Source organism: Halichoeres trimaculatus, unplaced genomic scaffold (assembly GCF_033239565.1).
Source record: "Halichoeres trimaculatus isolate MK-OKI-2021-1 unplaced genomic scaffold, fHalTri1.1 fHalTri1_scaffold_101, whole genome shotgun sequence".
In the NCBI taxonomy this organism is placed as follows: Eukaryota; Metazoa; Chordata; class Actinopteri; order Labriformes; family Labridae; genus Halichoeres; species Halichoeres trimaculatus.
In genome coordinates, this window is record NW_027437280.1 from 6,677 (window position 1) to 25,542 (window position 18,866).

Consider the following 18,866-nt stretch of genomic DNA (forward strand, 5'->3'; position numbering starts at 1 on the left):
CAAAGGGTTCCTGACTGAATTGACATGAACTGATCTTTTTTCTTTTCTTTCTTTTTTTGGGTCACTCTTATAGGAAGGTCCTGTAGACGTCATAAATGGACATCCAGTAGATGTCAGACTAAGACCATGTCTGGAGGAACAGTCTGGAGACCAAAGTTAGACGTTTAAAAATGACTCTGAAAGGACGTCCTTTGACTGCCTCTTTACTCAGTGGGTTCCTGTTATTTTACAAGGCATGCACTGTAATTTATTTTTTCGAGTATTATACTGTATATGGGAACATAGTGTAAGAATGTAAAAAAAAAAAGTAAAACACTGGTAACACTGCAGACAGTATGTTACTGTTATTTTACAGCAAAGTCACTTTTGTTGTGACAGTGTTTTATAACCATAGTGAGTGAGGAGGGGACACAGTGGATGTGAGACCCTGCTGTACACTGAGATGTTACATTACGGCTTGAAGGTTGAATTGTCCATGAGACCTGGCCCCAAAGCCAAGCACACATCCATTGTTTCAACCACAGAGTTCATTGTAGTACTGCTTTTGACCAGTAGGTATGGCTGAAACTTTAATATAGTTGTCATCAGCAGGAAACTTTCTGACAGATCATTAAAGAATAAAGATTTCTTCAGAATTTCAGGTTTTGTATGGGAGTACACACCACAGGAAGACACTAACTATCCAGGGTCAGCTGTCAGTCCTCTACATGAGCTTCTGTCGTCTTGTTTTTCAGGAAGCTCCCAGCGTTTAACTATTCATCTGGATGACTAATGTCTGTTGGATCCTGCATAAATTTTACTGTCTCCTGTGTTTGAAAGGAGAGTCAATCCCGTGTTTATCTGATGATTTTTTTGTTGTTGTTTGTTTGTTTGTTTTTTTGGTGCAGAAGTTAAGTAATGAAAAAAAACTCCATAATGTTTTGTACATCATACACATGAAGTTGAATTAAAGACTCTGCGTGCTCCTGCAACAGGGAAAAGTTATCGTATTTCAACATGTGGTGTTCATTTTGGAACAGACTGAGAATCGAGCAAAGGCTGGACACATACCAGACAACTTTTAACCAGATTTCACCCCCATAGAAACAGATAACAGAAACAGTAATTCACTGTATAAATGATCTAAAAACCTTTTAATCTGAACTCAAATTATAATTAACATAACTGTTTTATAAGTCTCTTTTAGATCCTGTGTTGGTGTAATCAACACAGCCGTCACAATAAAAGGCAAACTAAGCCACAGAGCCAGCTGCTTCTTTGAGGATATTTGAGTGGACTACCCTTTATTTCTTGTTCAATAGGGCTGGGTTTGTTTTCGCTCTGGGATCATCGCAGGTTTTTCCTCCTGATTCATGATGTGAAGGCCAACATTCAGAAAGATACAACATCCTGACATCCAAGTTAGACTGTGCCACTGCCTGAGCTGTCATCACGCAGTAAACACCATCTGGATACAGTTCAGACTCTAAAAAGATGGGCCACATGTTTTACCTTGGTGAGCCTTCTTTAACATTTCTAGGACTCATCAGAGGAACTAGAGCACAGAGAGGATTAAGGAGACTGAGGATGGGTCATGAAGACAAGGGAAATGAGGAGCTGGTGAATTTACATGTTTTTACCTAAAGTGGGATCTTCATAACCCCTGGGTTTCTTTGTGGTCCTGCACAGTCCACAGAGCAGCACCTTGATGGAGAGGATCTTTCTGTGTCTGTTGTGTCTTTCAGGTCAGAAAACTTTCCTTTGTTGATATTTAAAGTGTGTATTGTGATTTAATATGATGAATAACAGAGTAATTTAACAGGTAGTATCTATAAATGTATTTGCTGATTTGAAAAAAGGAGCCCATGACCAAAGTCAGGCTCCACTGTGTGAATTCCCACCAAGATATGAGTAAGATATGATATTATCAAGATCTGAGTGTTTAGAAGAAACCTGACACACTGTGTGTTAAACTGAAAATAGATAAAATACGCTCTCACATATTAGTTCACGTATAGGGGTTAGCGATGGGATGGTTGATTAGGGCCTGAGCCTAAAAACAGGGCGAAGGCCCTCTTGAAACCATAAGGATTATTATTTCTTCAGACTCTTTAATCCCAGATTATGTGCCTTCATTGTGCTCTAAACTCTCAAAACTTTGCACAAAATTCATCCCTGTGTGAAATTTTATAACTGCATTGTACTTGTGCTTTTTTTGTCTCCTCTCTCTCACCCAGGTTTTGTTGTTTTAGTTTGGGCTGGAGATCTCAGGTAGTCCAGTTATCGGGTTTTCTTTGAAGTAGGATTTTTCTGTTGTTTTTAGGTTAGGGGAAGGTGTTGGGTACGACGGTCCAATGCATGATTGGCCCGGCAGCTTCCCATCTTTTGATTATTTCGGCCGGGGTCTCCAGTCCTTGTTGGTTTATTGTTTCATTTTGGTTGAACATTGATTTGTCTGAAATAAAATTAAATTCTTGTTTTTCTTCAAAACTTGCTTGTGGTGTCCCTTTTATGTTGTGGTCTGGAGTCAGTTTATATTATGTTTGGGAGACGGTAACAGGAATGTGGGATCTATCTCCGGTAGTATGGACGAGCTAGCTGTGCTAGCCCAGCGGCAGAGGGGCTGCTGGAGGGCAGAGTGGCATCATGCTGTTCACAGACGTGGCTGACGGAGCAAACATCGGACCACGATGCCACATTGAAGGAGCTTCACCTGCTGTGAGCAGACAGGATCCAGGAGACAGAGACTGAACAGACTGCTGGGGAGGCTCAGTCCTGGACCCTGTGGAGGTGGAGACTGGTTGGGCTGGAGAGTGGTGGACGGGCTGTCATTGTCTATTTTTTTGTGGACCTTTTTGCACTTTCTATACACTTTCTAACTTTTGTTTTCTTAAATGCTGCTGTGACTCCTGAATTTCCCCTCGGAGATAAATAAAGTATTTTCTATACTATTCTATTCTGACAGCCATACACAGAGAGGGTCTTTCTGTTGCCATGGCGACCAGTATTCTGTGTCCCAGTGAAGTGAAGAGGGCCACCCATTCCTGCCAGTCATATTTGTTCCCTCTCCCTTCAATAAGAGCGCCCTCCACAGCCAGGAGTGTGACTTTATTTGGAGTTACACTCAGAAGTGAAGGGGTAGTGTGTAGGGGGTGGTTTGGGATTGAGCTCTTATCAAAGAGGCTCACCTGGTTTCAGCCTTTGAGATCTTTATACAGCTGGCAGTGCAGAGATGCATTTTGGTTTGGGGACTGCTGCTTTGCTGCTTCCCCTGGGATTTTGTTGCATTGGTCAGTCTGACCCCTGAAGTGGTCTACAAAGTCTTTATTAAGGGAGTGATTTGATCTCTGTTCAAAACAGACTGGATTCAAAGATCAACAGCACTGAAGAGGAATGACACATGGCTGTGTGGAAGCTGCTGGGTGAAGCTCTTCCATTAAAAAGCTTTTTCTTGGTAAGCTTTGGAGCCACCACAGAGGATGTGCAGAGGAGTAAACTGCTTTGTTTGGAGGAGAAAATGGATTTACCCACAGTGTGCTAATGGTTGAGCTTGATGCCATTTAGAGGAAGGAAAAAAGCTTTTGTTGTAGGTGTGGCCTGCCCTCTTCCACAACAAGGCAGTGATGTGTACAGTCAGAATCTTGCAGAGAGTCTGAGGGACAGGGATCCTTAGTGACAGGAGACGTTCCACGGTCAGGATGTTTGCAGGGTTCCTCTTTCTGCTCCTCCTCACGGGTAAGCTGGCTCTCTTCTCTTTGAAGCATGCTGCTGTGGAGCTCTACATTTTGATTCCAACTATTCACAAACATTCATGCAGAGTTGATTTCATTGAAGCAAAGTGTTGATGGTGTGTCAGTGAGCTGTGAGCTCTGTGAGCAGGAAAAGCATTGATTGTTGAAAAGAGGGGATGCATATGCAAAGATAGAATGCTTCAATCAGAAGCTGATCATGCTTTCTGTGTCAGGTGGAAGCAGCTCCAACCACACACAGCCTCCTGATGCTGAAGGTCCCTACAACCAGAGCCACTTGGACGGTATGTAGAAAGGGATTTTGTTTCTCAGTGGGATAAAGAATAATGACAGAAAAAAACCTGTGAACTCTTTCTGTGTCAGGTGAAAGCAGCTCCATTCACACAGTCTGAGGAAGGTACGGACCTTTGTGTGTTTGTTTGTCTGTTAAAGTGAATGATAAATGGAGGTTATTGTTGACAGATTGGTGCAGACTATATTATAGGTTTATGTCATCTTGTTTGTTTCATAGCTGCTTAGTTTGCTCTTATATCAAACTGCCTGTTTGACCAAATGTGGTTTCTGATTGGCTGATAGCAGCTGGATAGTGTCACTGACACCACACACATAATGCAACAATAAATCACTCATTCATCTGAACCAGATCAAAAGAAAAGAGCCACAGGAGTGGAAATAACTTTCAATGGCAAAAGGATGGAAATACAACCTGAGGCATAGCATGTTTCCCTGTAGACAGACGGACGGACGGACGGACAGATTTTTTTTTTTTTTGAACCACTTTATTTGCTGCTCTTACTCAATTTACCCAAGTAATTCAGTTCAACTCAAAATTATTATTTCAACAAACTTTCTGTTGAAATATTGAATAAATAAATAAATAAATAAATAAAAACATCATAGTTTTAGCACATTCCCAAACTTCAGGTCACCGTCTGCCATATCACTCAAAATGCCCTTAAAGCACCACATGGTCCTGACAGAGTCCAGGTCTCCTGGCTGTCTATAAAAGCTGAGGTCAAGGTTGATCCTGGACCTGATGAGACCCTCACACAGTGACTGCAGAGATGTTCTCCACCCCCTCCTGCTGAACCTGTCACAGACTGAGGAGGGAGAGGAGCTCTCACCGGCTCTGCGTTAGTTTCAGGCAGAAGTGGTGGAGGGACAGACTAACCTGCACTGTGTGTCAGATACAGATAAAACATTTTCAATTCTGCAAACTAGTGCACCTAAAAACTGATCCCATTAACTTTATTCGTGGTTGATTTGGTGCCTGGACAAGAAGTGTGTCAATGAGTTTTATGATTACTTGTACCACAAGACGAGCGGGTTGTTTGTGATCCCATGTAAATGAACACAATTTAATATGAAACGGTCACTTTTTCACACACAATTCACGTTTACATGATAAGATTATGAGGAGTGAAATAATCATCTTCACAGTATATTTTGTAATCAATACGGCTTCCTTAAAAAATCCTGGCTCAAAGTTTGATTTAGCATCCTCTGAATGTTCTCTGCGGAGACTTTATCATGGACATGGGGGTGTATTAAAAACTGATAACAGCCTTGTTACGACCCTGGCTCAGGGGAGGCAACATAGGAGACATTAAGTGAAGTTTCAACAATCATTTATTACAAAAAACTGAAAGAAAAGACCAGAAAGGATTCAGAGGAGCTGCTGCCTTGCTGCTGATCCTGGCTGCAGTGTGGGAGAGAGTGTGGGAGGAGCCAAGCAGTGGCTTTTGAAGCCAGCTCAGAGGTGCCAGGGATCAGGAGCGAAGCAGGTATGGAGGTCCAAGGTGGCCTCAAGATAAAACAGAAACAAAACATTAGTGGCACATAACAGCCTCTCTTTTTTTTTTATTTTTAAAACCCATAGAGTAATCTTTTTTTATTTATTTTATGGAGAAATCAGCTGACAGCTCTCTGCTCTTTAATAAGTGATGTATGTGAAAGCTTGACAGAAGAGGAGTGAAATGTTAGAACCACTATTGTTTCATATCTAATTTAACTATTAATATTTAAATATTTCTCTGTAAACCTCTGTTTTTCTGTCTGAAAATGATTTACGCTCATATGATCTAATAATGACATGAAACTTGCAAACACAAACTCAGACCTGGTGTGGGATTTGAGCGTACCCTACACCCACGTTCAGATTGATAAATGAGGGCCGCTGTGTGTCATGGACTAGAGAAACCAGTTGTCCTCTGCCTGCTGAAGGGACAGCTCTCACTGAAAGATGGATGAGGGTTTTTTTTTTCTTAGTTTATTTATTTTAACTTTTTTTTTTTTAAATTTATGTTGCAACAAAATAAAAGTACAATATAAAAACAACACAAATCTCAAACAAATGAAAAGGAGCAAAAAAGAGAAAAAGTCTTATTGTATCTGCCCCTTCATTCATTCAATGTTAAACACATGATTAGATAAAAACAAAAATACTGTCTGCCAGCATGCCTTTCAGCTTTGCCTTCATTCTTTTTTGCAGAAAGAAGACAGGCAAAGCAATTTACAACCTAAATGCAAATTTACATCAAACAAAAAGAAAACCCAACAAAAAAAATTAAAAAAAATCGTATCATGGTTGTCAGTAATATTTTGGTGGTTTTATTCTTATTTATTGACTTATTTATTTATTTATTTTAAGTTGAAAGTTTAAGAATATCTTTCATCCCTGTATTTGTTTATGCATGTATTGTGAAGATACTGAATGATTTGGTTTCCTTAGAGTCCCTGTCCTGGTTGTTCCATAAAGAGAAACCTTTAACTGTAATACTGTGCTCCTTTAGCGTGGTTCTGGATCTTGATTTTTTAAATATTTCTAATCCTTTTAACTTGTAATGCTTTCTCCCTTTTTAAATTTGTAGTGAATGTTTGATGGTCAGAGCTTTTTATTAGCTTTTTACATAAATTGTAGCATGTTGAAATCTATGATTAAGCTTCAGCAACTGTAACTTAATGAATACTGGGGTTTAAGGGAGCTCTGTATGGACTTCTGTTAATATTCCTTATTGCTCTTTTTTGTAAAATGAAGTTTGGCAGGATGGAAGTTTAACTTGCAGTTCCTCATACTTCAAAACAGTAGGTCAAGTAAGGAACAACCAACCAGTTATATAAAAGTTGCAAAGCTCTGTTATCAAAATGTGGCGAGTGGAGGAGGTGAAAGAAACCAGCCTAAACACGCACACACACACTCTCTCTAGAGTGGACGGGGTCTGAGTTTCCCTTAATTTACTTTTGATAATAGAGCCAGGCAACGCCACCCTTGGACTTGCACCCAGGGAAAGGGTTCACTTTCACTGATGATAGGCACACAGGTCAGTCCACAAAGAGGAACCAGAGACGTGGTTCACATTAGAAAGTACACAGAAACTTTATTTTTCAAACAAGAACAGATTAAAAGGTTTAATTCATAAAAAGCACCCACACACTCCAAAAGACAAGAAAACAAGGGAAAAAGGGGACCTGGCAGGACTGGGCTCACCAGTGGGCTGGATTGGGATGTGACGGGGAAGGGAACACCCAGTAACTTGTGAAAAACACACACTGAACTGTGCAAAAACTCAAGAAGAACCACACCACACACGAGGAGGGGGAACACCACCACCAGGAACCCAGGACCACCACCACCAGACTCCAGTCCTATAAGGAGAGGGAGAGAAAATTAATTCAATTAACACAAACCAAAAACCCAACTAACCCACAAATAAATCAAAAATACATTTAAGGCCACCAAAGGTAACTGCTAAAGTAGCCTGAACACAACTACTACACTGGATAATAAAGAAATAACAGAAAACAGATAACTGAACCGAACTGAACCAAAATTACTTTACCACAAATAAACAGTCAATACCACATTACCCTTGGGGTACCCAAACCAACCCTCAGAAATAACTGTTATTCACAAAAGAAACAAACCAAAAGAAATAACTGTGTCCAAAGTTCTAATATGACAACAAAAGAATTAAGGCACAAGGAAATAAGCAAATAAACCAAAAGGGGAAAAAGGAAATATCAAACCAGGAAGAAAAGGAGACAGAAACAAAATGACTCAAATCAGTGCTGAACCAAAATCCAAAAGAAGAAATCCAAATCAAATTAATTAACTCACTTTCACACACTTAAAACAAATAGTCCCAGTTGTTCTGAGCCAAGTTAAGTTCGGCTGAGAGAGCACAAGTACGGCTCAGACTCAGCAGGCTCAACGACAATTAGGTTTGGTTCTGGGCAGGATACACATATGACTCAGGCAGCCAAACCCAGGTGTACCATGGCCCAGCCGAGTCAAGGCAAAACATATAAAGCAAAGCAAAGTCCAGTAATACCAGGCGGCGTAAGGCGAAGCCACGTTAGGCAAAACAGCAGTGCTTCTTGGTGATCACTATAATGATCTGATCAGCTGATAATCACATGAAGTGAAGCTCACAAAGTGAGCTCCTGCTCAGCCCAAAGCAGAGTTGAGAGAGAGAGCAGGGAAACCCCACAAACTGCTTCAAGAGTGTCTAGCTCAGTGGTTCCCAACCTTTTTTGGGCTGTGACCCCATTTTTACATCAAAAGTTTCGGGCGACCCCAGACACCTAAAACAAATGATTGTTTTTGTTCATGTAATAGATTTCGATATATATATATATATATATATATATATATATATATATATATATATATATATATATATATATATATATATATATATAGAATAGAATAGAATAGAAAATACTTTATTTATCCCCGAGGGGAAATTCAGGAGTCACCGCAGCATTTAAGAAAACAAAAGTGAGAAAGAGTATAGAAAGTACAAAAATGTCCATAAGAAATTAGATGACGACATCCCGTCCACCACTCGTCCACCACTCTCCAGCCCAGCCAGTCTCCACCTCCACAGGGTCCAGGACTGAGCCTCCCCAGCAGTCTGTTCAGTCTCTGTCTCCTGGATCCTGTCTGCTCTCAGCAGGCGAAGCTCCTCCGATGTGTTGCGGCGTCCAATGTCTGCTCCATCAGCCACGTCCGTGAACAGCATGATGCCGCTGGGTTAGCACAGCTAGCTCATCCATCCCCCGGAGCGAGATCCCACGTTCCCAACTACGATGGATGGAAGGACAGGTCCATGTCGTCACCTCCCAGCTCACATCCGAGAACCAGCACGTCGTCCTCACCGCCTCCTCCTCAGCTCGAGGGAAATCATCAAGCCCTACACTAGTTAGCATTGACATGCTACAGGCTGCTAACAGCAAATTTCGCATGTAAACAATGCAGCCATGGTTACATGTAGGATCTCCAGACAAACACAGGAGAAAAGTAGTAAAAAATACCGCCGAAGACACAAAAAGTTTGGTGTCCGTGACCGACAATGAACCATACAAAGTGATGATCCACTCCAAATACAAAGATGACGAAAAAGAGACGAAAAAATTACAAGAAACGGACAAAGACGAGAGAGCTGCTGCAACAGGCAGCTACTTGGGTAGCGCCAAGTATATATATATATATATATATATATATATATATATATATATATATATATATATATATATATATACAAAAACACCGTTTAATAAGGCTCTAGTTCTCATTGTGTCTCTCCGTCCTGGCAGACTACCTGTGTTTGTTTATATCTGTCAAGCTGTGCGTGCGGACTGATACACCAAGGGGCGAGCGCCTCGTAGCCAGGTAGCCAGCTGCTGTAGCACTGTTTTACGACACAATGAGAACTAGAGCCTTGTTAAGCGGTGTTTTGTGTGAAAGTAACGCACTGAAAATTCTCTAAATAAAGCGTGAATGCAGACCAATATCAGATTTTTTCAGTGGGAGTCTGTTTATTTGTGTTTTTTTGTTTTCAAAGTAATGTGGTGTGGTGGGGAGAGCGCATCTCATGTCTGACGTAACATCCAGTAGAGAGGGTTAAACTTGTTTTATTATTATTATTAGTAGTTACATAATAGTTATTATTATAAACGAAAATGTTTGGTGTTTTAATTTAAATGAAATATACGGGCCTATTCAATCATTAATAATATATATATATATATATATTTTTTTTTTTTAATTTTTATTATTTCTTTTTTTTAATGAATCAACTGCTGGAAATTCCAGGCGACCCCATTTGAATTCCAGGCAAGCCCACATGGGGTCGCCTGGAATTCAAATGGGGTTGAAAAAGACTGGTCTAGCTGCAGACCTCCACTCTCAGCCGACTTGTCTTGGATACTCTACACCTCCATCGTCAGAAGGAAGTGATGTCATATACTCCTCCACTGTCAGAAGGAAATGACGTAATACTAAGGAAATGAAAAGAAAACGCTCCAGATTATTGTCTTAAAAGTTAATTTGGGCAGACATGCGTATTTTTCTGCATGTGTTGCATTAAAATAAGAGTTACAAAATGCAGGTTATGAGCAAAGCAACATAAGTGCGTGAGCTCCTCCGTTTTATGCAATGATCCTGAGCGTTTTCATTTGAGATGCACAATTGTTTTATTTGCCTGAGAGTCCTATCACAACCTTTCTTTTACATAACTGCTGTTGTAACTGTACAACGGAGATAGCAGCATCAATACAAGGTTTAAAGATATTAATTTATCATATTCAACACATAAAAGTAAAATAAGTTCAAGTCTGTTTCATTATTCATATTTGTTTATGTGATACGATTAGAGTAATTTCAACAATCCAATGGCCCTCATTTATCAAACGTGCGTATGCCTGAAAAATGAGTGTACGCTCCTTTCCACGCACAGATCGGCATTTATCAATCTGAACGTGGGCGTCGTTCATGCCAGTGGAGAGCCGGGTTGTGCCGAGGGAAATCCATCTGTGAAGGAGAATTATTAGATCATATGAACAAAAACATTTTCAGAATTAAAAACTCATGTTCTTAGATTATTTAGATTTAGATCCTTGAATTAGATATGACATCAAGAATGCTTTTAACTGCTCACTGTTATTCCGCCAATCTATAAAATACTTCGCTATGAAAGAACAGCAGGAGCTGTCAGCTGATTTCTACGTTTACAAAAAATGTTTCCTCGATCGGTTTACCGAAAAATGTGTAAATAGAGAGGCTGTTATAAGTTTTTAATGCACTCCCATGTCCATGATAAAGTCTCCGCAGAGAACATTCAGACGACGCTGGATCAAACTTTTAAAAAAGGTTTTTATTTTAAGGAAGCGGTATTGATTACAGGATTTACCGTGAAGATGATGTAAATGATAATATTGTAAGGATCAATATATTGATCCTTACGAAGGACGTTCATTTACATGAGATCACAACCTATGTGCTCGTCTCATGGTACGAATAAATCTCCGGACTACCTGTGTGTAACTGCGCACGAATGACACACTTCAGCTCCACTCCCTCCTCAGTCTGTGACAGGTTCAGGTTCAGGCTGGAGTCTGCAGCTTCTTTAAGAGCTCAAACACATCTTTGAAAGACAACTTTCCACGTTTCTGGTCCTGAATGGAAACAATAACCAATATTGTGGCTTCTAACAGTCAGACAACAAGGATTACTTAACCAAGGTGTAAACAAACGATGTGTAAATTAAATGTTTCAAACTCAGATGTATTCTAGTTTGTCACATCCACGCTGCTGAATTACTGCAGTGATTTCCTTGCAGATGATTTTTTTTCTGATTCGCTCTATTTTCCGACTGCCGAACAACGCAGCAACGTGTCATTTCCTCTCTACCTCTGCTGCTATAGCGTTGCCGATTACAGGCATGGAGAAGTTCCTTTTTCCCCGTAATGCGTCCTTCCATGGGTGCTTCTCAAAGCTCCAAAGTTCCATCCACGCCTCCTCCACTTGCCTCCTCCACTTGCGTCTTAGTCCCGCCCACCAGAGATGCATGCCGGAGACGTGAGGAAACGAAGAGAGGAGAGAGGAGATGAGGAGGTTCATTTTATGAGCATTGAGATGTCCTCTCCTTCGGAGCGTCACATGAAGCGACGTATTTTAGTGATGACAGCATCACAGCTGGATAAACCGGTCTGAACGCACGGGAGAAACTAAATTAAGGAAAATAATGTAAACAACAGGGCGCTCGACCATGGAAAATTCATATTCACTTTTAAATCAGTTTAACATGAATATGTTCATGAATGAAAAAGAAAAATGTCACGTTTTCCCAGGCCCAGGGTGATAGTTTTTAATTCTTATGTTGGGGCCACTTTGTGTTCATAAATAATGTGTTTATTCTGCTATAAACACTGCTTAGCTCACTGGTGGGACAGGAGGAGAGAGAAGCAGAGCTGTCTGCAGCGGTGCCTTTCATCCATTACGCGCACGCAGAGGGACAGAGGTGAAACTGTTGCTGTATCAGCCAATAATGGCATGATCTCACACCCATCACTGAGAAAACAACAGTTTGCTACTGTATGAAAATGGCGTGGTTATGTGTTATTTTTAAAGGCATTATTGAACTGGCTGGAGTGAGCCAGTGGAGCGCGCAGTCAGCTGACCCGGAGCCTTTCAGTTTCACTTTAAGCCTTGTTGTCTGTTGTCCGGTCTCTGGGGCTCTTTCTAATTGTTTGTTGTCATCCTCAGTGAGAATGAATGTTGTAATCATCCAGATAAATATCAAACATGTTTGAAAATTATCGGGGCAGCTCCGACGAGTCTGTGAGACGATCGTGGGGCTAAAGATTCATCTGTCAACCGCTCACACTAGAAGATAATCTTTGCCGAACGTCGGGGCTGATTTAAGTCTCCGACCAGATTTTTATCCCTGATTGTGGGGAGGACCGAATCTGGGTTAAATCGGGGCGAGAATCCTGAAGTGCGAGCCAGGCTTTACACTTAAACAGCGTATCTTGCTCCATGGTGCTCACGTTTCACACATGTGGACAGCTGACGCTTTGTGGCCGGCTCTGATACATTACATGGGGGCGTGTCTGTCAGTGAAAAGACTTCCGCGAAGCCTGCACTTGTGTTTCCTCGATTATGCCTCCTCCAGCTCAGTCTCCTCTCTCCTCTCTCCTCTCTCCTCCAAGCACATTTGGCACTTTGGAATGTCCTCCAATATGGCTGCTCACAAAGTACTTCCGGTGTCGCGGAGGAGAGAGGAGATAGGAGACTGCATTTTTTTGGCACATTGGGAAGCACCCCATGTCGTAAATTCCGTGGGTGCGGCCAGGGCCGGTCCGTCCTACAGGCGAAGCAGTTTCTTGCCTGGGGCGCCAGGTGTGCTTGGGGCGCCTCACAAAAAAATAAAAAATAAAAATAAGAATATTTGGGCGCCCAGGTGCCCCCCTCCTTTTCTACACAATGAACAAATAAGCAAGAATAAATACACTTTTTATTTACAATATTTCATCTGGCCTGGCTGATGCACTTGAACAGAGACACGATGCTGCTGCTGCTTGCTTTAGTGGGGGGGGATATGTCTCTGCACAACTGGCAACCGCAGCCCAATCAAGACGTGCGCGTAAACACAACTACATGGGGTACGTCTCAAAGCTCCAAAGTTCCATCCTTCCTTCCTCCACTTGCGTCGTTCTCTTGCGTCTTAGTCCCTCCAACCAGAGATGCATGGGAGAGACGCGAGGAAATAAAGAGAGGAGAGAGGAACGGAGGAGATTCGTTTTTAGAGCAATGGGACATCCTCTCCTTCGGAGCGTCACATGAAGCGACCAGTTTCAGTGATGATGGCATCAGCTGATCACCTCTGGATCATCTGTCAGTCAGCTCTAACAGCTGTTTGTGCGTCTGGGCACGTGCGCTGTAATAACTCTGATCAAACAGAAACAGTAACAGAGATTTGTCTGTTCCTTTAACCAGTTAAACACACACGTAACCATAAAGAAAACCTGCTCTCTGTATATTCTGTGTGCTGTTTAGAAGCTCACGGATCACTTTTCCGGTAAAATGCGTAATTGTGAGATTATTTATGAATTATTTATCCTTTATCTTGAGCCAATCTGATCGTGAACTCTGAAGCTTCAGAGTTCACGATCAGATAAAGTGGGTTATATTACTATCAATATGACCCACCTTATTGTGTCTCAGGAAGATATTATTGATCAGTCAGTTTTCTGTATTAATCCTCTGATTATATTGATTTGATGATGGTTGTGTTCAGTGTTTTGTGCTCTAAACTCACAGCGAACCCTTTAATACCAGATTTATGATCAGTTTCTAAATGATCCTCCGTGCCCGTCCTCAGCTCGTCTTTTCTCTCATTAAACTCCGTTGTGTTTGTGAAGTTTCATGTGAAGTCTGAGCTGCTGCAGCGTCCAATCAGAGAGTGATATTCCATATGGGGGCGTGTGAAAAGACTTCCGCAAAGCCGGCTCTCGTGTCTCCTCGATCATAGCTCCTCCGATCAGTCTCCTCTCTCCTCTCTCCTCTCTCCTCTGAGCGCAATTATCGCTTTGGGACAGTCTTCAAAATGGTGACTGGGAAAGTACTTCCGGTGTCGTGGAGGAGATAGGACGGAGGAAGCACGAAGTTAACGCATTGAGACGCACCCTATGTTGGTGCCGCTGCCGCCGCGCATATCATATCAGGCAGACAGGTAGCGTTCTTTAAAAATGAAAAGGCACAAACCCTCAGGTGCGCAGGGCAGAAAACGGAGAAAAGAGAAGGAGGAAAGGAAAGCCCAATTAAGAGGTAAGCTATGTCAACAAAGCGCTGTTTTGCGTTTCTGTGTTATTTTAGGCTGACAGGCGCTAACGCTAGTGTTAGCTAAGTAATAAAGTAATAATAAAAGTAGTAAAGCTAAAGGTAAAGCTAGCTAGATAATGCAATGTTATGATGGGCTATTGATAGATTCATACAGATTGAGATGAATGCTCATTCCTCACGTTTGGGCTTAGTAGTTTTATTACTAAAAACTAGGTTACTACTTTACACCTGCATTGCAGAGGTACAAACCCAAACCCTTGTCATCATGCTTGCCTTGAGTCTCAAAATTAGTAGCAGGCTGCCCCATTATATCAGTGATAATGTGACTACAATTATCAATTACAAAAATGATTTAAATTGTTTGTACTGTGCAGCTATACATGCTTTTGCTAGGCTAATAACTGTACCTGTGTTCGTACAGACACACTCAGCAAATTCTTGAAGCCCCCAACTCCTGGAGGAGAAGGGACTTCTACACCACTCTCTGAAGCATGTAAGTAACTCCAGCCAATTATTTGTGGTCTCGTGTAATTGATAAGTTGGTGTAGTTTACAGTTACACCTTGCTATTACATGTAGGATTTAGTCAAATTTAATAAATTGTATTTGTTTTGTTTATGTGCAGTAACATTACTGTACACAAAAGACAATGCAGTGGTGTAAGAGCATGAATGTGCTTTGTTTACAGCTGCACCTTCAGCTCCAACATCCCCAACATCCAGCACCTCCTCCACTGACACACACTGTGCAGCTCCTCTAGCCCAAACATCTGGTGATCTCCCATCTACACCACTCTCTGAAACATGTTGTTCAACCAAATGTTTGTTTTATTATTTTAACATTATACATTTTATTTTATCATCCGTGTTTAAAGGAGTAAAACTGACTTTGATGTGATACAAAGAGTATTGAATAGCACCTTTTCTATGCATACAAAAATGTTTACTGCCACTAGGACTGGCTGACTTTGTTAGTAATTTTGTTAAAACTTCACTATATGACCTCTATAAATGTGAATGAGACATCCAATGCACAATTATCTTGTTTGAAGACTGTTTTAGCATTTTATTTGTATTTTTTTCTCTTACCTCCTTAAAGGAGTAAAACTGACTTTGTTATATGAGCCAGAAAATAAAAAAAACATGTTTGTGTTCTTTAATTCGTGGTGATGTCTGAGTAATGTTTGTTGGGGGGGGGCACCCAGGGGGAGCACGCAAATGCCAATCTCGCTGGGGCACCAAAATGTGTAGGACCGGCCCTGGGTTCGGCCAGCTTTACCTTGAATAATTAGGGGCGTGTTATGTAACCGGTTGTTTTCAGACGCCGCATTTATCAACAGCTGATCAGGCGTACGCCGTGATTGGTCCTGGTATGCACGTTTCATAAATCACACGTGAACATTGGTAAACTGATTTTTACACCCAGATCTGCGCAAATTCTCACCAAGATTGATAAACGAGGGCCAATAGGATTGTCTTACGTCAGAGGAGCTGGAGGTGGAATAGCCAATCAGACATGTAATACTGAAAAAAGGGAACAGTTTTACGTCACATCCGTCTCACATTGGAGCTGGCTTCCGATTCGTTGGAGCAGCCGTTAATCGGCTGAGAGTGGAGGTCTGCAGCTGGACCCTCTCATTTATTTTGGATTTCATTTTAAATTTTTATTGTTTGTGTTTAAATCTTTACATGGATCAGCACCTCAGTACCTGACCTTTTAAATATTTACACTCCACCGCGGTCCCTGAGGTCTGCTGATCACCTTCACCTTGTGGTTCCAAAAGCCTGCTTGAATACATAAACATGAAAATAACGACAACATGAAAACCTGTGAACTCTTTCTGTGTCAGGTGGAAGCAGCTCCAATCACACTCAGCCTCCTGATGATCAGTACGACTCTGAGGAAGGTATGATCCTTTATTTGTTAAAGTGATTCATAAATGAAGGTTATTATTCAAATTTTATTGTATTACATACAGACTGTTTTATGTAATCTTGTTCACAGTTATCAAGTTTTTGATTAATTCCCATGACATTTAGCTCGTTTGACCAAACACTGGAGCTGAATGAAAAACTTAATGTTCAGTCATTTTCTTTGAATTAAAGCCACAAGCTGCTCTTCTGTTCAATCTTCCTCTTGACTCTGGGTACAGCTATGTTCACACACTCTGCCATGCTGAGTTGGAAAAGAAGTCACTGTATGCTTTGTGACTCTTCTCAGTCATTAGTTACTGCAGTTCACAGAACTGTTTTATTCAAACCAGGAACAGGAACATGAAGTGACTACTCTCCAGTTTACAGTCAGACTTAATGACTGCTTCTTTTACAGGGAAATTACTGTTTTAATGAAAATGTCTTGTCTTCTCTGTAGGTGATTGGCCAGATCATTGTAATTATACCAACATCGTAAATTACTTTCATTTATCGGACAAAGTCAAGTTTTACTGGACCCGCCCAACCAAACATATCAGGAGCCCCACAAATGTAATGCTGTTTATAAACCTCTACAGCATTTTAGACGTGGTAAGTGTTTTTAACCTTCAATTATTATTTTTTTTGTCTTCTGCCGAAGCCATATTACTGCTTTATGGATTAATGTCTGTGGGAGTAGATCTCAAACTCACTCTGTTTAGTTGGACCATGGACCAATGGATGAAGTCCAGTTTCTAGACCTCAAGTCATCCACTAATTTCAACACAGCAGTCATTCTTTCTCATCAGTCAGTTTGTCTTTCCTTTCTTTTGTCTCTAACATAAATTACTTGTGAATTATTTTAGAAAGACTCCCTAACCCTAACTTTCTCCCAAAAGTTTTCAAGGATCTCCATTACAGAGTAAAGTCTGTTTTATTGATACAGTGATTTCCTCTGCAGAGTTATGTCTGTTTTCATGAATGCAGTGATCTCCTCAACAGAGTCATGTCTGTTTTTAATGCAGAGCTGCCTGAGGTCCATCTGGTCATAGTTTTGGTTCTTGTCCCTGTTGTTCAGAGGTTTCTCCAGATTCTCTCATCCTCTCATGATATCATGTTGTGCAGATGATGAAATCCTCTCTGGAGGCTCATTTTTTTCGACTCACTCATGTAACCTGTTGATAATGACTCATAGTTTCTCCTGCTTCTTCTTTGACATGACTCAGCTTTTTCAGAATTTTGTTGTTGCTAATGTTTTTTTTAAAGCTGTTGCTGGCATTTATGATAATTAAATGTAGGTTTATCTGACCTTTGAGGCTTGATCAGGACTTTCTTGTTTCTCCTCGTAGAAAGAAAAGGAACAGGAATTAGTTTCTTACTTTTGGATGATGATGGTGAGTTCACTCTAAAGACTTTTTGTTTGACTTTTTGGTCTTTTTTGTTAAAAGACCATATGACTCAACTAACTGAACTTTACATCTTGTTCTTTTAAGTGGTGGGAAAATAAATTTATCAACTGGAAACCGAGGGATTTCTGTGAGACCTACGAGATCACTGCTCCTACTGAGCTGTTGTGGAAACCAGATTTAACCATTGAAGAGGTGTAAGTTTGTCTTTCTGTCCTCCACAGCAGAAAAAGCTCTGTGCACAAGGCTTTCTGACCAAACTCTTTCAGTTTTCGTTACAAACCTTTGTTTTCCTTTAAAACATTCACTGTGTTGGTATGTATGTATGTATCATCAGACAGTTCCTCATGCTCCTCACTAACCCCAATACCCTGACCCCTCTGAGCCTATTCAGGCCAGAGAGTAGTTCTGACTGTCCCCCTAGAGTTCAGGTGCCTCTGGAACATCACTTTCTGAGGGTGCTTTTCAACCAAAAGGACCAAAAACATAAATTCCCCCTTGTTGTCTGCATTTCCTCAGCAGCTTTAGTCTCATGAAGATTAAACAAACCAAAGCAGTGCTGAGAAGCGATAAAAGGGACTGCACTGCACCCCCAAACCAGCAGAGGGCAGTAAGAAAAAGACAAAGGCCATACAACAAAGATGACACAATTGGTGCGTCTCTGGGTGCGTCTCAAAGCTCCAAAGTTCCATCCTTCCTTCCTCCACTTGCGTCATTCACTTGCGTCTTAGTCCCTCCCACCAGAGATGCATGGGAGAGACGCGAGGAAATGAAGAGAGGAGAGAGGATGGAGGAGATTCGTTTTTAGAGCAATGGGACATCCTCTCCTTCAGAGCGTCACATGAAGCGACGTGTTTCAGTGATGACGGCATCAGCTGATCACCTCTGGATCATCTGTCAGTCAGATCTAACAGCTGTTTGCGCGTCTGCACATGTGCGCTGTAATAACTCTGATCAAACAGAAACAGTGACAGAGATTTATCCGTGTTTTTAACCTGTTAAACACACACGTTACCATGAAGAAAACCTGCTCTCTGTTTATTCTGTGTGCTGTTTAAAAGCTCATGGATCACTTTTCCGGTAAAATGCGTAATTGTAAGATTATTTATGAATTATTTAGCCTTTGTAGAGCCCATCTGGCTGTGAACTCTGAAGCTTATTAATGTAACCCACCTTATTGTGTCTCAGGAAGATTT

General features: G+C 41.1%; 1 protein-coding gene across 4 annotated transcripts; it reads left to right on the forward strand.

Annotated features, from left to right (window-relative positions):
- Nucleotides 1-3,215: 3,215 nt before the first annotated feature.
- Nucleotides 3,216-18,430, forward strand: LOC141786993 (uncharacterized). Of its 4 annotated transcripts, XM_074665308.1 has the most exons (9): nucleotides 3,216-3,714; nucleotides 3,944-4,012; nucleotides 4,092-4,125; nucleotides 14,777-14,848; nucleotides 15,043-15,174; nucleotides 16,204-16,260; nucleotides 16,725-16,876; nucleotides 17,614-17,658; nucleotides 17,758-18,430. In XM_074665308.1, the coding sequence occupies exons 2-9, from the start codon at nucleotides 3,977-3,979 to the stop codon at nucleotides 17,869-17,871; spliced, it is 642 nt and encodes a 213-aa protein (XP_074521409.1). In that variant the 5' UTR covers nucleotides 3,216-3,714; nucleotides 3,944-3,976; the 3' UTR covers nucleotides 17,872-18,430. The 4 variants fall into 4 exon arrangements, with proteins under 4 accessions (XP_074521409.1, XP_074521407.1, XP_074521410.1 ...); XM_074665306.1 differs by lacking the exon at nucleotides 4,092-4,125; XM_074665309.1 differs by lacking the exon at nucleotides 4,092-4,125 and having other exon boundaries at nucleotides 15,043-15,126.
- Nucleotides 18,431-18,866: the final 436 nt, after the last annotated feature.